The sequence below is a fragment of the Anastrepha obliqua genome, chromosome 2 (genome assembly GCF_027943255.1).
Source record: "Anastrepha obliqua isolate idAnaObli1 chromosome 2, idAnaObli1_1.0, whole genome shotgun sequence".
Taxonomy (NCBI): Eukaryota; Metazoa; Arthropoda; class Insecta; order Diptera; family Tephritidae; genus Anastrepha; species Anastrepha obliqua.
Genome location: NC_072893.1, coordinates 133,680,836 through 133,702,902, shown reverse-complemented (window position 1 = coordinate 133,702,902; position 22,067 = coordinate 133,680,836). Strand labels below are relative to the sequence as shown.

The window sequence follows — 22,067 nt, the reverse complement described above, 5'->3', positions numbered from 1 at the left end:
GTAAGCACAAAAAATGAACAGCGTCTTGTCAGTAACGCGCCTCACCCCAGATATCCTTTCACCTCACATGTATCCTTTCGACCGGCGACCGTCTGTCCATGCACCCTTCAACGTGTATTTTATACTTCATATGCATAATTGTGTCTTACTAATCCACGCACCCAAGCAGCATCTAGCAACGCGCGTATCTTCTTGCAGATCTGCCGTTCGATCTGACGGTTGCGCGCTATGATGCTACCCGCGGCGCCAAATGCAACAAATTAGCGTTACGCGAAGCGCTTCCACAACAAGTTTTTTCATTTTTTAGACATTTTGATTTTAGCTGCCTATTTTAATTAAAATTTAGCAGTGAATTTACATTTTTCGAGGCGCATCTTCCTTCTGCAACGCGGCTGTTTCGGTTGCTATGTAGAGTCTTGCAGCCCTTCGACGAAAAGCGCGGCATTTAGTGGGAATTTTTCGGCTTTTTTTCTGGTTCTTGTGGCAAAAAACAATGCAGTTTTGTATGCAGTTGCGCAGCGCTTTCGGAGTATGGTAAATGAAAGATTTTTACGTGCATGCCTATATTTATGTGGATTTTTGGCAGTTCACACAGCGCGCATTCATCATCGCAGACATTTTGGACGTTTTAGGAGCGGCAAAAAAACTTTAATGTGAATTAAACGTCCATATGTCATATGGATGGATATTGGAGATGATTTACGCCAGATAAAAATAAGTATGAATGAATAGATTTAAGAAAATATTTCGAGTAAAACAAGTTAAGCCGCTGCGTATTATTTGTAGTGTCGGTAAACATCCTTGCGTACTTTTGTTGCTCAACTGTTCGCTGATGAATATGCAATAGCTGCTACAAAAACAGCATAAAATAATATAAAATTATAATAAAAAAACAACACGAGACATGAAGCATGCAAAATTGCTTTGTAACAATTTCTATTGATGTTGTACAGATCATAGTGACTGAGTGCAACTGCACCGGCGAGCGCTTTCAAAAGTCATTCAAGAATAAAACCCATATTGCATGCTAATAAAATGAAATTTTTGGCAAATTTAGCTACATTGTATGTGTTTTGCGGGACAAAAGTAGATGCGGGTCTGGTGGACAGCTGTTGATTTTGGAAGCATTTGAATCAGTACCGAATTGAAAAGTGAGATGACATATGAATGTAGATGTATTTAATATGCGGATATCATCAGCTACGATTTCATAACATTTACACAGGCTTAACTGCTTGCCCTGCTTTGGGTAATAGCCTGTGTGTATGTATGTGTGCTCTGTGCAGCACGTAAGCAGTCATACCTGAGATGAAACCTTTCTTAATCGACTATATGACAGTTAGCAAATATGATATTCATTATTCCTGCTCCGACCTTTTATAACTTTACTGATCCTCCGGAGAATTCTTACATCGGGATACGCCATTTCTTTCTTTTACTCTCTCTCGCCTTACCCCGCATATTCGCCAATACCCAAGATATATATATCATATGTATCATATTTATTAGTCCCAAACATTTAGCACTTTTCTTCTAACCGAGTGACCCGGCATTTTTGAATGTGGTCAGTGGTTTAAAAAGGAAAACGGCACTCTATGCATGGCTGATTTCACCCAACTTTCCATATAAGTAGGTATGTATGTATGCTCAAGTAATATTTATATAAATGTGAAAGTGTTGGATTGAAATTTTACGTGACCTCAGCATGATGGCCAAGGACGAGGGATGTCTCTCCACTCCAATAGAAACACATTAAAAAGTTTTAGGGCGCGCTGGTACAAGCTGCCGAGTCGTGAGAAAACGGAAATATTCAACGCAAACTACTTTCTCCGCCCGGTACGCCAACTTTGTGTGAAATTCTAACCGGACGTTTGATCTTATCAATTGCTAATGAGAATTTTATAGAGCCGCCTTTTTCTTTTCATATTCACACCCAGCAGGCAGGTAAAGACAAGTAGCTGACACAGGTGAATTATTTGAAGGGATTTTGGCGAGTGGTGAATTGTTTGTGTTGGACATAAATATTTAATTACTCTATTTATCGGCCGCACGCTATTCTAATGGCGTTTCACTGACAACGAAATTAAATAAATACAATGATTAAAGGTTGGCAAATGATACTGAAAATGCGTGAACTGAAAACCCAAAGTAACGGCGTTCGAGTAAATAAAAGTTCACACCAGCATAAAAAATCTATTTTCAATGAGATCTAATAATAAATTAGAATTTTGGGCCAACCAAACACATTTTGAATAATAAGTAATGAACTGGAACGAATTTTCTTTGCCAAATTGCATAATTAACTTTACTTTACACATAAAATCACCATAAAAAATTGGGAATAGCACTCATCGAATTTTAGGTCCACATAAAAGTCATAAAATGACTCAATGCAGGCCACAAAAGTGCATCCAGCGCACATTTGGTCAGATGCAGAAAAGGTCGAACATTCGTCGCATTGTATTACTTTGCTACTGTTTGCTAAATAAAAATACTCATAAAAAATATAAGCAACAAAGATATTACACCATGTTTAACAGGATATGTGTGGTAATTTTAGAAGATAAGACATGAAAAGGAAGAAGGCATACCAGGACTATAAGTAGCTATGGCTGAGCATGCTTTGAAAGCCAGATTAACCATACCTTGCGACATTTTGTCATTAGTAATTAATAGCTCTGACGCTATTATCTTCCAAAACTAGGTTTACGCAATGATTTGGCTGAAAAAATATGGATATGTAGTAAAAATATTAACAATACCTCATGTACTTATCTACATGTGTTAGTGCCCAAGTACATATCAGGACTCAGCAGATACGTACTATTCGAATAATAATGCGATTCAAACTTCATTACAAAGTTACTGAGGTCAGTATTTAAACACAAATCTCAAAACAAACAAGAGCGAATATCACAGAATATCGAGAGCCTCAGCGAAATATAACAAAATTAAGTACTAATGTAACAAAAATTACCGACGTCTTGTCCCTAATAAGAGATATATAAATAAGAGTATCAGAACAAGTAAAGGAGGGTTAGCTCATTCCTTGTGTACAGGAATAGTCCCATTTCGGGTATAGGAAAGTTAGCGACTACACAACATAGCAATTGATTGACAATTTTCACCTTCGGCAGTGCTCAATTATGTAAGTTCAGCCCCAAATGAAGGTTACATTGTAGGTATTATTACTAACACTGTGCTTAAGACTCAGTAATGTTATGTTAACTACAGCATAATGAACATATTTAACAGTAAACTGGGAAATCGAAGCATTGGCCTGGATAAACTGGACAGTGTTTGTGTTGCCTACTTACTATATACATTTATTATAGAAAAGCCGAACAATAAAGGGGTAGCTTTCCAACTATTATGACTGTCAAGCAATTATAAAGAATTTCGTGCCCGCCGATACGGATGCTAAGTCTAGAATAAACAATAATATTTTCACATAATTTCAAACTTTCCTAAGCTGAAAATAATACCTAAACCCATAATTAAGGACTTGAAACTAAGTGTAGAGTGTAGAAAATGGAGTCCCGGACATTCACTCAGAACTCAATTACTGTACTAAAAGGTAATAAAAGCAAAGAGTCTATGGGAATTGGCATGAAAAACGGCGGTTCCTGTTCTTTTCAAGGATTTAAGATGCTTGATTTATTAAAAAAACCGCACCTGCATGCGCACATCGACAGGCAAGCACCGTGGACTTCTAGGATCATATAAATTGTCTCTGGTCAACAACATTCAAATGTCTGTACGGCCGGCCACTGTTCAATGTTCAATAGACCACATGTTGGTCACAATTTAACTCTGCTAATGATATACGGGTTCATGTCAGGACTTTTCTTCATTCCAAACATATTAGATGTTGAGTGCTAAAATTGTCATCACCAACCAATGAGCAGAGTTCTATGTGATCCATTCCATTCAACAAATTGATTAATGATTCATCACACGTGCAATTCAGTTCGCAAAAGTAGTAGGGAGAATGAATTTTAACTAAACGGACAGTATTTTGCGCTGTGTGAATCTGTTAATGAATCGGTCAGTAGTGCAACCAAATAATCGGGTAATCTGCAAACGCAAAGCATTAATCACGCCATTGGAAATTGTTTTCGTTTAGAGAGTTGTGAGTGTCGTAATAATAGTTTAAAACGTTTACATATTCATTAATGTTTTTATAAGGCAACTTTAGTTTGTTCATGATTTTAGAATTATGTATGAACAGTTATGCAATAAGTGGCATGTTATTATTAATTTTCTTTTTTTGGAAATTTCCGTTAAATTTTTTTTACGGCGACTCGCTTTATACATAATGAAACAAAAAATATTAATACGCATAAACAAAGCAACGAAATTAGCACCCACTCGCGTATTCCTGCATCCATTAATAATAATATGTACGAAATTAATAATTCTCGAACAAATAAAAAGAAAAGCGTAAAGTACATACAATACCCTTAATAGCTGCGGCCACGCTCGCCATACTCAAAACCATCTTCATTGTGTCAGGACAATAAGGACACATTGGTCAACCGCACAATGTCATTGTATTAATTACAGTAATTTAAATTAGGCCAGCAGCGCTGCCACAAAGAAAGCAACAAAAATACTGCAATGACTGCAAAATTAACAACAGCAACAAACACGTGAAGTGGTGGGCGCAACAACCACAAACTAATGCGGTCAAGCAGAATTACGCGTACACGGCGCTCGCAGTACTGCTTTTGGCTGTGTACGGCATTGCTAATCGTGCGCGCTGGCTTGAGGGTGTTAATTTGCAGATTGTACGAAGCCAGCACAGGCGTATAGGCATATGGCACGCGGCACGCGCTCCGCCACAAGGGTTGCCAGCCAACGCTCAAGTGCACTTCAACTGCCAGTCAAGTAGAAAGCGCTACAATAAAACAAATGAAATTATGTGGCTTTTGTTGGTGCACTCACATTCGCGATGGATCGCAATCGAATTTTCAAGCTATGGCCGTTGCAGAGTTAATTTATTCATTGCTTCTTGTTGTAGGTGAAGATGATGGTGTACTTGCGAGGTCTACTCATAAGTGCTGCCAAGGTGACTTACTTGACACGCGTGCGCAACCAGCGTGCAACCAAAACGCTTGTCACTTACATTGTAACCCTCACCGCATGCACCCACCAGCACTAATACTGCCGCTCAAATAGCAACCACTTCAGAGCTGTCGTCTACTTGTCGATGCTTATCTAAAACTCTAAACAATCAAACAAAGGGCAACCAAATGTTTCTTCAACGTGAAGACAATGAAAATTTTATTTTGTTGCAAACAGGAGTTAAATTTATGTAAATTTAATAAATAAAAAATACAGTTTTCAGGAAGCGTAACCAGGCGTTTTGTATAATTTATGAGTTAATCCCGCAGCTGGAAACGGTGCAGCCATATGGCCACAATGCGTCGCAATTCAATGGAAGCATAAACATGTGGAGCTTCCACACAGTAACGGGTCTCTGACGTAACCCTTTTCAAAACATCATAATTCTCTTTCTAACTGGTGAAATTTAATGAGAAGTTACATTTTGAAAAGAACTGACAATTTTCTGATTGTTCACAACTTTTGTGACCAGTTGGCTTTCAAGCCAAAAAGTGCAATATGGATAAGAATTTCATCTTTCTTTTTGAGTTACTTATACGAATTGATATTAATGGGTATAATATCTCAAGGCCTACAGCTCTATTACTACGATGGTGTTAAAACTGATAATCTCCTAATTTATATGATTTTCCTCCGAGGCATGTTTCCAAATATATTCCAATGAAGCTCTTTAAAAGAAGATTGCGAACAACACCATTTACACCTGTAAAATGACTCCTATCGCTTCTACTTCCTGTTTTTGTATGCAACTGATATGGGTTTAGCATTAGGCTCTAAATACCAAGAAATAGTCACTGAAATGTATATTTCAATATTGAATGTGGTGAGGCTTGTGACCTGAAATAGGACTCTTATTAACGCTTGCGTTCCCAATATCACCCACTGACGCCATATTAAACAATTATTTTCCAAGGCGAGTCTAGGGTGTCAACGATATGGGTTATTCCTTTCTCTAACTCCTACTATATTCCTTTGTCTAATAGCCTCCTTTTAATTGAAAACTATCTATTAATCTCACATGTTGAGTTTCCTCTAGTTTGAGTTTTCTCCAGTTTAATTAATGTACGTCAAATGGTGAATATGCAGTAATCCATTCTTTGTTTTTTATTACTATTTAAAAAGTAATTTGCACGTGTAAATTAAATTTCTGCGCATTAAAAACTATTTTATTGCAAATGTTTTCTTAAAATAATAATATTTTTTTTAATTTCGTGTTTATTCAGTTTTTGCCATCAAATATAATTTAATTAAAAAAAAAACTCAGCCTGGGTTAGGATACATCTCAAGGAGCTCCTTCTTCATACAATATCAAACATTAGACCAGGCGACTTTTAGTTGTTTTCGAATCAATAGTATTTGTGGATTTGTTATCCTTTCCTTGTAGATATATTTGTGGTAGTTTCATAATTAATATTTTTCCCCAATAATCTCATAATTTTGACACATTTCGATATTTCATTAACTCAAACTTAATTATTCCTATGCTTCTTGCCGGTAGACATTATTATTGCTTTGTTTTGCTTAAGATATTCCCAAAAAGAACAAAGAGAAGTTCCCTCAAAAGGTACTCCAGCTTGTCAGGAGTCACATTTTATGACGTTTTCGCAATTACTTTCGGTGTTGATACTTAAATACATACGTACGAAAACAAATCAAATTGCTAATTAAATTTTACGAGCCTATTTCATATGTCTATTAAGTTTCCACGTTTGTTGTAAGGCGAAGAAAAAAACATCAAAAGTGAAAACAAAACCGGACACATAAACATCCACGCAAATTGATAGTTGATGCCAAAGTGACACACCAAAGGTACACAGACGTGCAATCAAATCTCGGTTTATACTTACCCTCCTCACCACCTCTATTGACGGTCCCAATGGAACGTCATAAAATACACTAAAATACATAAAAATAAATTCTTCTAAATTGCAAGAAAAACGTAAAAAATAAAGAAAATTGTTTTGGTAACAACGTAGGCCTGCGCCACAGTCATAAACTTTGTGCTTATAATAATCCCATTGTGACGTTCCCTGGACGCAGCATCCCTTAGGTGCATTCCTATGCACATTCCCCCACGTCCTTGTATACCTTCCCCGGGCGCGTCGCTTCAGTCGGGGAATGAGCGCTGTGAAACATGCCAATAATTGCAATGCTTTATTGACGTCGCACTAATAAATTTTTGCATAGCCAAATTCTTAGCTATCCTTAAGCTTAGAATATTCAAAATGCGATTAGACATGCGCAATTACGGCGTAGTACAAAGAAGAAAGAAAAATCTTTACGTTTCCAGCGCAATCATCTACAGATCGCCGTGCGAAAATGAAAGAAAATTTGTATTGGTTGCAATGAATTTTCTTGTGAAATTTTGAGGTGAAATTCGTTTGGGTGAGAGTTAAATATGCCTTTTCACTTCCAACTGTAATACATTCGCATACATAAATCACATCAATTTCGTTATTGCTAATGGGTAGCAAAAATAGAATTTTGTCCTTTTTAAATAATAAAAAATAAATATATTTTTTTGAGTAAATGTAAATATTATTTTATTAAACCCACAAACAAATGACCTCTTGCTATCGGGCTTATGTCCTAATGTCTTAGAGGGCTTACCTTTTAATGAACTCAGTTGTGTCCAATGCGAAACAAATTATATTTTAAATGGGAAAGCATTTCTGGGGTTTTAGAGGTGTGAAAGGAATGGACGATGAGCAATAAGCTTACATTGGCATACATAGTGAAAAGAAATTAAAATTTTTACTTAAGCGCATGGTTACCATCATGCGTATATATGTGTATGTTTTTGAAAGGGGCGCCGTGGATGAATATACAGACAAAGCTCTCTGTGGCTAACATTGTTTTTTGTTTTAGCTTTAAATATTTAAAAAAATTATAATTGCTAAAAATGAATAACAAAATTATAATACCATTTTTTCTGCTTTATATTGGATATTATATCCCTACTTGTTTCATACCATTAGTCTCCACCCGTGGAATTTCCATTTTGCTAATACTTCTCTCGAGTTTTTCCCTCTATGAAATTGTTACCATCTTAAATTTCCCCTTTCTTACATCCTATGCATATGCGATGCTATGTGCGCACATTATTCTCTCTTCAATATTGGCAAACAACTATTTCCATTACTTCGCCATCTTTTGCTCACTTTTTTAATCTGCTTTTTGATTTTATTGTGATTTTCCCCCTTTTAAAGAATTGGTTTCTGCTATTTTTAAATCCCACGTGACTTTGAGCCTCATTACTTTCTAATAATCCAAATGTTTATTCTGTCAGCCTCTGCCTGCTTTCACTATTTTTCACCAACCTCATTGTCAGGACGCTAGTGTTTTTTAATTCAATTTTTAACGCACTTTTTTACGAATTCAGTGTAGAGCTCGGTACGTCATTAAGCCATTACCAACAATGCGATTCCCAACTGTGCAAAGCCTCTGCAAGTTGTCTCCTGGGTCTTGGTGTTGCCGGTTTTTTTTTTTTTTGCTGCCTTTTGTTTGTAATTTTCAATGCAATTTTTCTTTACTTTCGTGGCATTTTTTATGGGATTTTCCAACGCGGTTATTTCGGTGTGTACTTTTCTTAATTCATTGTGGATATAAGCATTTGCTGCGGTTCGAAGATTGACAATGATAGATTCTTTGCCATCCTTTTGTGTACAATTTTCAACAACGCAACCAGTCAATGCCATTAACTCTCATTTTCGTACTTTCTGATTTTTAAGTTGAGTTTTGTTTCAAATAAATTTTTAATTAGTTCTACTTGTACGTCATATTTTTGTATTTGTGCTGTGTTTGTATGTCGCGCATAGTATTTTATCATTTGCGTGTGCACATCGCACTCCACCGCCACTCAGTCCATCTTTCACTTTTTCACATCCGCTGTTACTAGGCTGCAGCACGCTGCCGCAAACAAATTTCTCCGCGTGATCTCATTACGCGCACAATGACGACCACGACATAGCGCATTAAATCAACTTAAATGCTTGCCAACATGAATCAATTTTATTGTGCTTTGCAGCTCTTCCTCCACAAATAGCTCGCAGCCATGCAAAACAAATACTTTCGAAAATGCTTTCATATTGTCATGCCCTTCTAAAGGACACTCATAATTCTACCATTTTGCCACCCCTTTACGCCAGCGGTTATTTGCTCTTTTTATTTACTTTTCATAGGAATTTTCAACAAATATTAGAAATTTTGATTATGCAAATGAAGTGTTGCTGTGGCTAGAGCAACGTTAAATTGCCGCAATAAGTGGGTTGGTGAGCCGCGCTTGCGCATGCGCACGTGACCGCAAACCTGCATGCATGATTTTACGTCAATACTAAGTCAATCGGCGCGTGCTTATGTAACGAACACCGCATACTTTACTTGGTAATTCCGTGACCCAACAGGATTATGTGGAATAGTTAAGAGCAGGCATTTGGCCTTACTTAATATGGGCTTTTAATGGCTCAAAAACTTTCACATAAGATTTTGTGTAATACCAGCCTTGAAGCCTTTTCTGCTTCTAGTGTACCAGCGCGGAGTTAACTTGAATAAATTTAAAAAGAAAAACTAATAAACTTTATCTGAAACTTAAAACTGCCGGTTAAAGTAATTTCCAAATTTAACAAATTAAAAATATCAAAATTTTTTGCTTGGATTTGAATTTCCAAGCGCTATACAGACTAGTTCAAAACACTTTGTTCAGAAAGAATTTGTTCTAATTTTTTCTTATATACTCAAGGTACTTTTAAAAAATCGATATAAAAAAACTTAAAAAGTGATAAAAAAGTTTCTTGTACCAAATTTGCTTATGATTTATAGATAACAAAAGTATAGAAAATGTTTATGATTTTTGAGCCCTATTTGGTTTACTAATTTTGTCTCGCAATCGTTGGGCGTTTCTAAAAATTTTGCGCGTTATCCACAGTGGACTAATGAACAATTTTAGTTTAATAGTGGAAAGGTATTATGTGTGTGTATTATGTCCACTAAATCCACAATATCCAGAAAATGTTGGCAAATTGCATTCAATTTCAACTGTATTTCTTGAAGGCGTATCCAAGTTGGATTCATTATTCCCTGCAAAAACACTAAAAACGTGAGAATACAATAAAGTTATGGTTGCCAAAACTTTAGTGGCTAAATACAGAAAAACGCTCCAACACTACAAATTTTTTAATGAATTTTCACTTGGGATAACAGTATTACATCCAAAAAAATTTCGGTTATGTTCCGCTTAAATGCATCTTCTTATAATATTTAACTTTTCTCCTCTGTACTCCCTATCGCATTGTATTTTTATTGGAAAATCTGTTTACATTCCTTTTTTGTCGGTTCACTAAATTAGGTTTGGCATTTCATGTGGTCCATCCGACATGTAGTTCAACCCCCGCTAGTTGTTTTTTGTGACTTTATATACATTTCACTGATGTCAAAGTTTCTATTTATTCGACTTCCACATGCTGCCTTTTGTATTTACATAGTTCGCATTGTTCATTCCTCTTACTTTTTCAACTCTAAACGTAGCATTTGATCTGTCAACAATGACAGCTAAATGTCACTTTCCACCATTGTAAAGTTGTGAGCACACGACTGAACGGCCAGTTTCCAGCGCAAAAGCCGTCACTGCCGACCTCACTTATTTTCACTCCATTAAACTTATGCAGCTTTTATGCTGCTCGCAGTTATCGTCGTCAGTGGTCTATACTGGACCAGCTTGCCACAACCGCCAATAAGTTTTCCATTGAAATGCTGTTTTTCGGAAAAAGTTTCCAGCTTGTAGCTGATGCACTTGCGCTGGGCCTCACCTTTTTGGAATTTCATGTAGATATATTTTTTTTTTGGGCAGCTGAGAGCGCGTGCTGACGCGCGCAATCGCTTGGAAATAAACGTTTCCTTCCCTCACAAGTGGAAACTCGAGCTTCCTAATGCTTTATAAATATTTAAAATCTTTTTATTCACCATTACAGTGCATTTTATGTGTAAATTATGCGGCGCTGCATCAGGAGGGTTAGATTCGCACCAGCAGCAAACTATTGTAACTGCGCGTAGTTTCTAATGTATTTAGGAAAATCACTTTTTAGGGGTGGTTTTCTAATGAGGGCGGCTGAAATGACCGTCAGCCTCTCAGTGGGTTGATAGCTTAATAAACCCGCCGGTGCCATTTAGCGGAGTCAGTAGGTTGATGGTATAGAAATAACAAGGAGATGCAGCCAACGGCGCATGTGGCACAGTTAACCTGCCGCGGCAGAACTTGCAGTATACTGCAGTACGTACCCTCAATTTGCATATTCCTCTATTAAGCGCCGCAAAGTGCCGAATGCACTACGTTAACTTTTTGACTTTCCTTGCATTCATGCTGCATTCTGTAGTTCTCATTTAATGCGGCGCCATTTTTTGCATAATGAAGTGGTACATGTTGCAACAATACATCCACAAACTATTCAGCTGTCAATAACATTGAATTAATGGATGATGACTTTTGGATTGCTTCAAGTATGCTGCTGTTTTTATTTTCAAACCAAAAAAAGCGAATCGAAACGGTTACAATGACTCAGTCTCAGCATAACCGATCTGGCGGTCTCCTAGGGTACTTGACTGCTTTCTCTGCCCGATTCGTTTATTCTCAAGTACTTTTGTCATATTGTGGCTTTTTTCTGTACACTTATTTTTCTTTTCTTCACTTTTAGCCATCAGACAGATGTCTTCAGTGCCATTGAGAGCAGAAGACTTTAAAGACTTCCATGTGGATACTGGAGGAATTATTCATGTCCTTTTAGCAACAGTGAATGCGCAGTTTTCGAACTCAACCACAAAAAAATCGCATATCATTTTTCATACATAATATTGGAGAATCGGTGTCAGCAAGAAGCTATTCAGTCAAAAATAATAAAGTCGCGCGTACTTCTTCCTTGGCTTTGTCACTTCATCAAATTTCCCAAAACTGCACAATGCTTGTAAATAAAGAAAAATATATATAAACAGCCAGAGAAATATAAAAAAATGAAATCGTATGTCATCGTAATTGCAAACAAATACATCCTTTGCGCAACCACCCCTGTTTGGCAATCGCCCTCCCTCCGCATCAACGGGAATCATTCATCACTCAACACCTCCCAGGACCCGAGGAGGCATTGAGGGTGCAAAACAATGCGCTTACCGGCCAGAACATACACGAGCATTCATACAAATATCCTGTCTCGGCGCACTCAGCCCGGATTTATGTGCGAATCATTTTGAGTGGCTTTCATTACGTGGCAGATGAGATTAAAATTGAATGCAAGCGCGGGATTGTTAAAGCAACAAAGCGCGCAAGTCAAGTGGGAGTCGACGTACATAATGGAAATGCCGATGGAAGGCACTACATATATGAACATTTTTATGTATGTGAAAAAAATATGTAAAAATTCATACAGCAAGAACGTAGATCTGTATGTAAAAAATGTAGATCTTTCAGGGAACTAAATTAAAACGAACCAAATTATTTGTAAAAACAAAACACTAAAGTCTGCAAAAGGCCATGGACACTGTGTTTCTTCCTTATCTGCCATCAGCATACTTAAAGATAATAGCAAACACGATTTAGACAGCGAACAGCACTTCGATGTCAGTTTTAGTGCTCGCTCATATCAGGCATTGTAACTTCAAACCGTAAAATATTGAAAATTTTGTAAGCTACTGTCCCAATGCCGTTTCACCGGAATGAAGATAGGAATTAATATAGTGTTTATGCAAATGTCTAACGGTTGACCTGAGGACTTGGGGCTATTATTACGTACGGAAACACAGTTGGGGCCACCCCACACCATAGGCCAATCGTAGTTCGTTCTCGGTCTTGTAAAATGTTAATATATTCACATTATACAGTCTTAATCAGCTCACGATTCCAAGTTCGATCTAACCTATTCAAAAGCTTCTTTGAGACTGATCGTAACTGAAACGGAATTGGTCCGAAACTTGGCTGTTTCGTATAGTATTGACTGCGTGCATTGCTTCATATTTCATAATATTTTATCAGATCGAAAATGAACCGAAAAGGAGTCGTTATCTGCATTATGGTGTGAAGCTGCCCTTAAGCTTTAAGTATAAAAACAGATCGTGAGGTAGCTATTTGAGGTTTAAGCTGCAAGTCCAAGCAACTCGAGCGATGTCAGCTTATTTTCCTTTTCTACGCTTGTAAGCAAAAAACTATGTGATTAAAATTGAATTCATGGCTTGAATTTATTGTCAATTTATTTGGCATCACAAGTGTTTATTTGACAATTAAGATCAGGCCAGAACAGAATACCTGAATCATTAAACGTAAGTAAAACAGACCGCACGTCTTTGCCATAAATATCAAATGTAACCTTCTTGCAAATGTCTCAAACAAAATCGCCTTTCTATGCAGTTTATTTGCACCTAAAAAACGGTCGAAGCTCTAAGCCTATGCAAAAGCAAATGTAAATGTTTTTTCCATAGCTTAGTTTGAGTCAACTTTCACTTGGTGGGGTGTGCGTTCCAACACGGCAGGACTTCTACCCTGCCGAATGGGCGTGTGCGGCCACACATCCTTAAATCTGCACATAAACAAACTACTTGCACACACAGGCATACAAAATGAATTATAATTATTCGTTTTGACTGGCGTTTACCTTTTTAGCGGCCTAATCACCGAGTCCGCTGAGCTTAGCCTTGCTGGTAATAAAAAGGGGATTTGCATCTTGTTTAGTTTTGTAAAGCCTAAACAGCAACAACACAACACACAAAAACGGAATATCGAATATTTAGGCAAAGCACGGCTGTACACTTTTCACGCCGCTCACTGCAGGGCGCGCAGGATGTTTGCATAATATTTGCCTAGTACGTAATTACATTTTGGTTGATTTTACTTAGCAGCAGCGCTCCGATAGCAGGTTATAGAGCAAATCTCCTCAACCCTATATTCTCTTTATGTACACTTTTGCCTGTGAGGAGTGAGCGCAAGTGGATTTGTGAATGTGTTAGGGTTTGTGCATTGCTGTGGCTTTGGAATAACTAAGCAGATATAATTAGATGCAGTTAGAGGCACAGCCTTTGTAAGGATTCTGCACTGCTGTGTCTGGTGAAGATAATTAGGGCCGTCTGTGGTAGCGTGGGATAGCGTTTAAGATAGGTTTTGTTGACGAAAAGCAAATCATCGAACATGGAAAATCATTTCCATTTCAAAAATACTCGTTTTTGCCTTAAAAACAAGTTTTAACATTTTCGATAAATTCTCACTTAAAATAGCGCCCAAAAGTATAATGTCTTATGGCATTGTACAGAAACTTCGAAAGTGAGGAAACAATTGCCCAAAAAAACTTTTGTGCCTGCCTAAGTAAATATGCACCGCAAGGAAATGCTTTTGTGCTTAAATAAATACTTAGGACAAACACGCACATATTCACACGCACCGCCATTGCAAGTCATTGCTGTGACTGCCAAAAAGGATAAATTAAAAAAATTGTATGAAGGTAAATCGCTACCCAGATGTTTGCGCGATTTCGCAAATTGCACTCCTTTCGTTTTTCGTTCTTCGTTCTTCGCTCAGCAACTAGTGCAGCCGTCAGCCGAAGGAACTCGCAAAATTGCCTACGGCAATAATAACCGCAAAGGCGCAGAGGCAAACGAGAGTCAGCCGTCGTTGCTTGCAGCAGGAAAGCGCACAAAGGTGCAGCAGCCGAAACGGCGGAAGCCAACAGCTTCGAAGGCAGCAGTTATGTACCAGAATTGCATGAATTGAAATCGAAAATTAAAAATCACGCCCTGCAAATAAGATCAACAAAAACAACAAAACGCGCACGCAGCCGCAGAATTAAGTAAAGTAAAATACTTATAGATGCGCGTCGCTCAAGGGCACGAAAGGATTCACTTTAGCCGAAGAAGCACACAAAGTGGCAGACTGCCGTTTTTTTTTTTTGCCGAAGTTTTTCTTTTGGTGACGCTGCTCGTACAACATTCCTTGAAAGATACGCGGTCGATGCAGCTGAGATGAGGCCAGGCAGGGTACATTGTGATGAACTGATTGACACGCAAAGTATGGCATGCCTTATGGCAGATATACAAATATTTCGTAATGGGAAGTTGAGTGACATTCTCTGAGGCATTAATGGTCAGCTATTTGCGGTTCCCGCTTTATTTTTCGTAAAAAATCGCAATGACAATTACAGACCAGAAAGGGTTTAGAATGATGAGCCCGGGTTTCGACAATAGCTTCCTCATTTACTGCTTTCGAGCCTTGGGAAACTCATTTACATTTAAATGATCTTTGAACCTAAATGAAAATGATCTACTGGAATGGGTGGAATAGCCAGTGAATGAGCCGCTTGAGGAATGCTGCTAAGTTGACGGTCCTTGGCCGCATATAAAACTGAGTCGTTGCGATATCGTATGTAGAAATGACTGTCCAATCACCGACCACTTCAGGGACATTTTGCGGTATACCGAAAAGTCTTTTTCAACTAAAATTATATGGAATTCTCATTTGTTATGCTGCACAGTATTTGTCGGTACACATCGCAAACAGCCAAATGTTTTTAAGTCGCTCCGTTTAGGACACAAATTTTAAATTGTTAAATTTTACAATTGGAATTGACTTTACCACAAGTCATCACTCAATTAGAAGGACAACACATTCGGAACCACAATTCCAATTAAACTCAACCAGCAGGTTCCAATGCTTGAGGCACCGACGGGGAGCCGGTGGTAAGAGTCTGCAATTCGTAAGACGAAATTTCAATTTGTCATTCACCTCAGACAGCAAACACGTGCACGATCGATGGTAACAACAACTCCTACTCTAACATCGTACAACAAACAACAATCCATGAAACTGACACCAGACGCTACTGACAAACTGAGTTCTAATCCAAATCCGTATGCATTTAAAAAAAAAACCCTCGGTGTGAAGGAAAAACCCACAGAAAATGCGAAATCGAATTAGATAGAAAAACCTGTCGTTCGAAAAACAGGATTACGTAGCAGTAATTTGTGAGTAACCAACACACATGCTGGTGTATGATCGCAATGGTTTGTGGCATGGTGGTGGTGACAGAATGTGCATAGCTGAGGCAGCGGTTAGAGGCGTTGAAGTACTAACAAGTGTCGCGCTAATCGATGGGTAGAGTTAGAGTTAGGTGACAGCTGCTTAGGCAACGGAGAGATGTGCCGAAATAAAAGGCGTGAACCGATAACCGTGGAATGCAGAACATGAGCTAACGTGGCAGCCTTGCTAGTCATACTCGTATACACATATAGGTCCATATGTATGTGTGTGTGGTGTACCTGTGGTAAGGAAGAGCACCTGAGCGTAAGCAGTGAATGCTTGTTTGGACTATCAAACCTAAGAAAACAAATGACTTAGCTAATTGATAGGCGTGGCATGCGCCAAAAGACTTTGCTGACTGCTACCTGCATCAGTTGCAGCAATAAGATCAGATGGGTAAAATGCAGGCGAAATATTTGAAGTATAAAAAAGCGTGTTAAAAAGAAATGGAATTATGTGGGTGCAACTGCTCAGGTTGCTAGCATTTATTGTTAGCAAGTTAAGAATTAGATTAATTTTGATAAGGTTCCTACTAGAAGTTGTAGCTACGACGACGCTACATATTTCTGCCCATTCTCGTTCAGACTATCCTCCACACTTTGTGATTGCAATGGCTTCAATATTCTAACGCCCTCACTAAAGACGAGGGCTACCCTTTGCTTTGAATCCGTATTAGGCAACCTGTTTTAATAATAAAAAGTGTCTCTTCAATTTCAATTTTCCTCCTCATTAATTTTACCAAATTTCAAATAATCAATTTGCGCTTCGCTTGCAGGCCAGAGCAGAAGGGCTTACCACCGGAAAGCCATAAATTTAATTTGTATAATGCGTTGAAACAAATTTATCGCTTTTGCAGCTGCTGCATTACGCTGAAGTTATTCATTAGTTGGTGAAACATGAAAGTTAAGAGGCATTTGATAGATGCTGATAAAATTTGAAAATTGGCTCCAAGGGGAGTAAACGAAACTAAGCCATTGAGAATTAAAAAACTGAATATTTTTTTCAAAGAAGCAATGAGTGACCTTGTTTATTTCACTTGAAAATCAATGGATGTTTCAGCCACTGTGATGACAATCTTGACCAATGACGAAGCAGTTTATTGTTTGATAAAATCAAATCATAATTTTCTTAATATTAAAACTTAAATCTAAAAATTGCATATACAAATTCTTACATAAATAAATAAATAAGTACTCTAAAAGTAAAAACAAATAATAGACTTAAAAACTAAAAGCGTAATAAGCGAGCATTTTCCCCCAGCTTGTCAACAAATCAACAAAAATAGTTTTTTAACCAGAACTTAAACAGTAATAACTTCATATAACGGCAACTGTAAGATCAACGATAAATTTCATTCTATCCTTATTTATATCCTTAGACATAGATCGACGGCAAAGCCAGTCCGACTTCGCAATAGTTTTTACCATCGGTTTTAAAACGCTTTGTGCTGCCGCTAATCGATACTGTCATAGTTTTTCGGCGTTGTCGCTTCCTCTGCATGGGCAGTCGCACTGGTGTTTCCAGCTGGAAGGTGGTATCTAATGGTTCCTCACTAGCTGTTGAACGCAGAATATGTCGTTGTGTTGTACACTTGTAGTTGCTGGTGGAGATGTCAGGTGTGGGCATGTTGCGCAGCATTTCAGCAGACATGGGAGTGCCGGGTAACGGTGTAGCTGGTGCAGGAGTTGGTGGTAATGTTTTGGCACTCCTCTGTGCCGTTTGCTTACTATTCGACATTGGTTCGCCCAAAAGAAAGCTAAGATCACTCGCTGGATCATCGCCAGCGGCATAGGATGGTGACAATACTAGTTCACTGACTTTTTGCTCGGCTTGATTCTTGAGCAGTGTGCGACGACGTAGGTTAAAGGACTTGCGTGGTCTAACCTTCTTCTTTTCGTCTTTGCATGCCGAGTCTAAAATAGCGTCAATGAGCTTATCCAAAGTGTGATCGCTCATACCGGCCGAGTGTGACTCATCGTTGATGAGCTTCTTTTGCTTGTCGCCGCCACATTCCCGCGCAATTTCAGCAAAATCTTCTTCCAGCTTACGTGGCAATGATTTTCTGTCGGCCCTCAGATTTTCTTGTTCCTCCTGTTGTTTCCGCTTGGCCAACTCAGGCGTGCTAAAGTAGCGAAGATTGCTCAGAAAGGGGTCGGGCAGCAATCCTCTCAAAGCTACTTGATGTCCAGTAGGCAGTGCTGTACTGGGCGAGTATTCCTCCTCGAAGCGTGGCAACGTGGTGGCGTAGTTAGGCGCCGTATGCAGAAAAAGTCCAACTGTTGAATGGCGGCGAGTGGGCAGTGGTCGACTGATTGTGCTTGTACTCGTGGTCCGTAGCGGTGACAAAGTTTTCGGTGTAACATTCAAAATATCCGTTAATGGCGAAAGCACCAGTGGGCTGTTGCGCTCTCGCATGCGCATCGGAGTTGAGGTGTATGGTACGAGTACATTCTCCTTGTTAGTCATGGTGGCACGACGATGTCGCCGCTTTGCCTCAGTTAGTGGATGTGGTGTGCCATTGTGGTGCAACGCTGTGGTGGCCGCTTTGATGTTCGGTGTTAGCTGATTTAGCTTTTGCGCTGATGCCGTCCACTTTAACATTGTACTGCTTTCGAATCTACTAATGAAAAACGTTTAGTTTCATACACATTTGCTGACAAACTGACTACTTACCGCGCCTAAAACTGCTTTTATACTCGGCCTGGTGGTGGCGCAATTTTTGAGAACTGTTAGCATTAGCGGGGTTGCTTGTGACAACAAAACTCGCGCTCTCCTTGCATCGAGTTTGCGCTCTTTGCCTTGCAAGAGTGCTATTCGGCGAAGAGTTTTCTCCCTTCCAGTATTGAGCAACGAACCGATCAATCGGGCAACGGAATTTTAGAGGGCTGCTCTCTATTAAGTACGCGGCGAAGGATGTTCCATTGCTTGCTGTCATTAGCTCCTTTAGGGTGCTTTTGTGTGACAGTTTTTTTCATTTCCTTACACTCTTCCTGCCAGTGGACGCGATAAAATCTTTGTGATTGCGCGTTTAGACTCTCACACATTCCAACAGTGGCAGCGGTGCATTAAAAGTCCTGCGAATGAGAACGAGATCATATCGTGGGTAGTAAATGTAAAAAATTAGGATGGCAGAGGAAGTGGTTTTCCTTAATTTAGTTAGGCTATAATTTCTAGTAGGGTGTTAAGATTTTAAGGCGTGCCACTGCTTTTCTGTAACATAGTTGGAGGGTCTAGGAAGTAACCAAACGCAGTTTTGCGTGTTGCAAGGTAGTTAATAATCTTATATATTAAACTTTTTGCTCATTTGTAATGGCGGTTTTCTTGTACTAATTGCAATCGACTCTGACACTTGCTTCCTGCAATGATTTCGATCAAAACTGTTACTTAAAGCGACAGGTTGCAAGGAGCAGGACAAGGGGCATTTTGTTAGAACAGGAAAGCACCGTTTAGAGAGCAGCAAATGAAATTTTAACGGTTTCGTGTGTGTAGGAGACAAACGAGCGTTGGTAGAGTAGGATTCGAACAATAAGCCGCTATCTAATGACATAAAGCCATAACTCAAGTAGGAAATTCGGCTTTTGCAATGACGTGCAACAAATATAATTTCTTGTATCTATGTTCCACTACGTAATATTGTAATGTAAAATAGCTGTGAGGTTGAGAATGGACTTGAAAATTTTCAAAACCTTGTCAATTTCAATACAAACTTTATGATAAATGCTACCTAATAATAGGTTCACATCTAAGTAGATGATCTACTTTTTCGCGCTTAACTCAAAACCGTAATCAAAAAGCGCGATTTCCCATACAAAATTGCTCTCCCAAAATCTGAGATTATAAAATAATCCTAGATAATACTTTTTTTATATACAACCCTATGTTTTCTGTGTTATCGATAATTATTATTAAGATTGTAATGAGAAACATCAAAATAAAAACTAAATGAAATGGATGCCGGCAAAGAAAACAGGTCTATAAACATAATTCTAATAAAATTTGTGTTAATTATTATTAATTAGGGATTCATTTTACAGAAAAAAGCGCGTGTCCATAAACGTTTTGTCCTCTTATTACTTATTATAAAATGTATTATAATATAGAATATCCCATGCGTATTGCTGCCATAATTTGTTGCAACCTCAGTAAACGTCGCATACGGATTCCCTCCAACTGTTTATTATTAGCAGTCAATTGCGCAATTAAATTAGCTATTCCTTCTCCTTGTATTTTCCTCATATCGTTAATAATAATTAAAGAAACCAAAACCACCGAAATATTCCACCAAAATAATTTCTATGAAGAAAAATCTCTCAATGCAGTATTGACAGCAGATTGTCAATTTTGCAGGTAATCTGCCAAATGTGAACGGGTATATTAATTTGGTGGATTTATAGGTGATTAATGCATATTAGACCGGAGTGAAATACGTAAATTTTTTCAAATCATATCGTAATAGCAGGGAAAAGTTGCTACATATCAATACAAATTCAGGAAAAAAAAGAAATTTCAAATCGGTTAATATCTTCCGTTCGCGCATTGCATTTAAAATTTACAAATTTTATAATAAATTGAACAAATATTCGAAAAATTGTAAGAGGTGGAAATGATGTTGATAAAGTTCATTTTTTGTAGACTATTACAACATCAGGTATAGTTTGAAAAGAAAAACGTCTACCGCTCTATCAAAGCCCCTACAGCCCCTGAAAAGAAGTGGAAAATGTCATTTTTTGTATAAATTTACGTAATTGCGCGTGGTTAGTTTCTCTATTTTAATTTTTGTATAAGTCTTCTTGAGTATATAAGTAGAATAAATTATTCCCCTCTTAGCGCGCCCACTGACCACACTATCTTAAAGAAGTTGTGTACAGCTCTTGGCCCGCCCTTTTTGGACGACTCAGAACTCACCGCGTGAAGGTGACTGTACGACGAGTTCCACCCACTCCCTTCCCAACCAACCAACCAAAGATGAAAAATTATTTATTCGGGAGTGGCAAAGTCTGCTTTAGTGTCAAATTGAGGCATAACTGTACGAGAAGTGAGTGCTGCTCTTATAAACCCATCACGTCTCTCGTTCCCATACACTTTTGAGGACGCTTGAGTTACTAGTTTTACGCAACGCTCCACAGCTTGCGTATGGCATGGAATATTTGTTAAATCTATGGTTAATTTAGGTTTTTCTTTATCAGAAATTAATTGCAAGATATCTTCAGAAGAAAGGCTGTCTAAAATTGGAGGGCAGGTAAGTTTCATTTCAGACCAATTAATTAACTCAAAATATTCATTTGCTTCAAAGTTCAGTTTAGGAACCAAAAAGTTTCTAATATTTTTGTCTTTTGAAGGGATTTCTTTTATTTTCAGAACTCGCCTCAATCCAAGATCGCGGACATGCTCACTGTCATCTACCACCATCGAGAGAAGAATTTTTTCTGGATGGGCAAAAAAGGAATTTGTTTGAATAACCTTATGAACTACTGCCTGGACTTCTGAAGATAAGATTCTACATTTTTTAATACATTCTAAAATATGTTTAGGTCCGTCAACTATTGACGAATTTGTTTTGATTTCGAATCATAGAGGTGCGTATACAGTCAAAATGTATTTTATAATTTGAATGAGATCTTTAGATGGCTCCTGCAAAGAAATGTATAATCGTAGGAACCTGTTTGCAATTGTCAACCAACGAGAGTGTGATATTGGTCCCGGATCTCGATTTGCTAGATCTGGGGAGCAAAAACCAGCATCAATAGCAATGGCAATGTCATGTAAGTATTTCTGATCTTTACTTAAGCTTATTGCGTCAAGCGTTCGTGGAAGAGAGCATTCGATCCTCTGAAAAGCAACGATGGACAAAGATTCACATTTAGCCAGCTGTTTGCCAAGAAGCCCACTGAAAGACTGA

At 38.2% G+C, this 22,067-nt stretch overlaps 1 protein-coding gene across 1 annotated transcript; it reads right to left on the bottom strand.

Annotated features, from left to right (window-relative positions):
* Positions 1-17,542: 17,542 nt before the first annotated feature.
* On the bottom strand, positions 17,543-18,769 carry LOC129238029 (uncharacterized). The gene has a single exon (XM_054873064.1). The coding sequence runs from the start codon at positions 18,767-18,769 to the stop codon at positions 17,543-17,545; it is 1,227 nt and encodes a 408-aa protein (XP_054729039.1).
* Positions 18,770-22,067: the final 3,298 nt, after the last annotated feature.